Source organism: Guillardia theta (assembly GCF_000315625.1).
Source record: "Guillardia theta CCMP2712 unplaced genomic scaffold GUITHscaffold_351, whole genome shotgun sequence".
In the NCBI taxonomy this organism is placed as follows: domain Eukaryota; class Cryptophyceae; order Pyrenomonadales; family Geminigeraceae; genus Guillardia; species Guillardia theta.
Genome location: NW_005434326.1, coordinates 13,529 through 15,236, shown reverse-complemented (window position 1 = coordinate 15,236; position 1,708 = coordinate 13,529). Strand labels below are relative to the sequence as shown.

General features: G+C 52.9%; 1 protein-coding gene across 1 annotated transcript; it reads right to left on the bottom strand.

Moving 5' to 3' along the window:
• Positions 1–499: 499 nt before the first annotated feature.
• GUITHDRAFT_83234 (hypothetical protein) lies at positions 500–1,153 on the bottom strand (the record flags this gene model as incomplete). Its single annotated transcript, XM_005818207.1, has 1 exon — positions 500–1,153. A coding segment is annotated over one exon (654 nt), but the record flags the coding sequence as incomplete, so codon positions are not given.
• Positions 1,154–1,708: the final 555 nt, after the last annotated feature.

The following is a 1,708-nucleotide window of genomic DNA, read 5'->3' as shown; positions in this document are numbered from 1 at the left end:
CGTGCGAGTGTGTGATCCGGCTCTCCTCCTCGTCCTCGTCCTCGTCCTCGTCCTCCTCGTCCTCGTCCTCGTCCTCGTCCTCCTCACCGCCTGCCGCAGAAGCTCAACCGACAACGACAAGCGGACAAGTTCGAGGAGGCTGCCGGTGAGACCCTCTCCTCCTCTCTCCTCTCGCTAACGAAAGACGTGCAAGGGGAAGGAGGGAGAGAGCAGGGGCAAGGTCGCGGGTGACTGCAGCGTCACCTCAAGCGCTGACTGCCTGACAGGCTTGCGAACAAGTTGGAATCAGAGCTCGAGGCATCCGTACCCATGGTCCTTCGTCAACGTCTACGTCCTCCGAGCCAGCGGCGACTGTCAGAGGGAGGTGTCGCTGCTGTGGCGTGAAGTGTTTCCTGCCCTCCGCCAGGTGCTCCTCCCTCCCCCCCCGTCGCTCAGCTGCTCCTTGCCAGATGATGGCGCGGGCTCAGATTGAAGTCAACATCCGCGAGATCGAATGCGATCACGTCACCATGACCCAGCAGCAGCTGAGAAGCCCCGACCTGGTAAAGCAGCAAAGCAGAGCTTGACTTGCGTATGGTAGAGCTTGACTTGTGTATGGTAGAGCTTGACTTGTGTATGGTAGAGCTTGACTTGTGTATGGTAGAGCTTGACTTGTGTATGGTAGAGCTTGACTTGTGTATGGTAGAGCTTGACTTGTGTATGGTAGAGCTTGACTTGTGTATGGTAGAGCTTGACTTGTGTATGGTAGAGCTTGACTTGCGTATGGTAGAGCTTGACTTGTGTATGGTAGAGCTTGACTTGTGTATGGTAGAGCTCGACTTGCGTATGGTAGAGCTTGACTTGTGTATGGTAGAGCTTGACTTGTGTATGGTAGAGCTTGACTTGTGTATGGTAGAGCTTGACTTGCGTATGGTAGAGCTCGACTTGTGTATGGTAGAGCTTGACTTGTGTATGGTAGAGCTTGACTTGCGTATGGTAGAGCTTGACTTGTGTATGGTAGAGCTTGACTTGTGTATGGTAGAGCTCGACTTGCGTATGGTAGAGCTTGACTTGTGTATGGTAGAGCTTGACTTGTGTATGGTAGAGCTTGACTTGTGTATGGTAGAGCTTGACTTGCGTATGGTAGAGCTCGACTTGTGTATGGTAGAGCTTGACTTGTGTATGGTAGAGCTCGACTTGTGTATGGTAGAGCTTGACTTGTGTATGGTAGAGCTTGACTTGTGTATGGTAGAGCTTGACTTGTGTATGGTAGAGCTTGACTTGTGTATGGTAGAGCTTGACTTGACGTTTCTTTGATTTCTGTCAGGCGTTTCCCGCGTTGTCAGAGAGCAACGCCATGTTTGTTGTTCTCATCGGCTACTCCTATGGTGGGCTCTCTTCCTCGTCCCTCGATGCTTCTCAGCCCTCACAGTTCGACTTCCTCTGCACGGAGGTCGCCAAGCGTGGGAGCTTGTCCTTCACGCTCAAGGGCGAGAGCAGCCGCTGCCCGCGCGCCTTCTTCTACGTGTGTGTCGACCCCGACAGCAGTAGCATGCAAGCTCAAGATTCGTTCCATGAGTCCTCCGTCTCCGCCAGCTTCTTCGGCTCCGTCAGCGTCTCCGACTCACTTGGCTCCGGATCAAAGCGAGCGGTCAAAGCGACACAGGTGAGGGAAACAATGCGAAATAGAGAGATGAGATACAAGTAAGAGATGAGATACAAGTAAGAG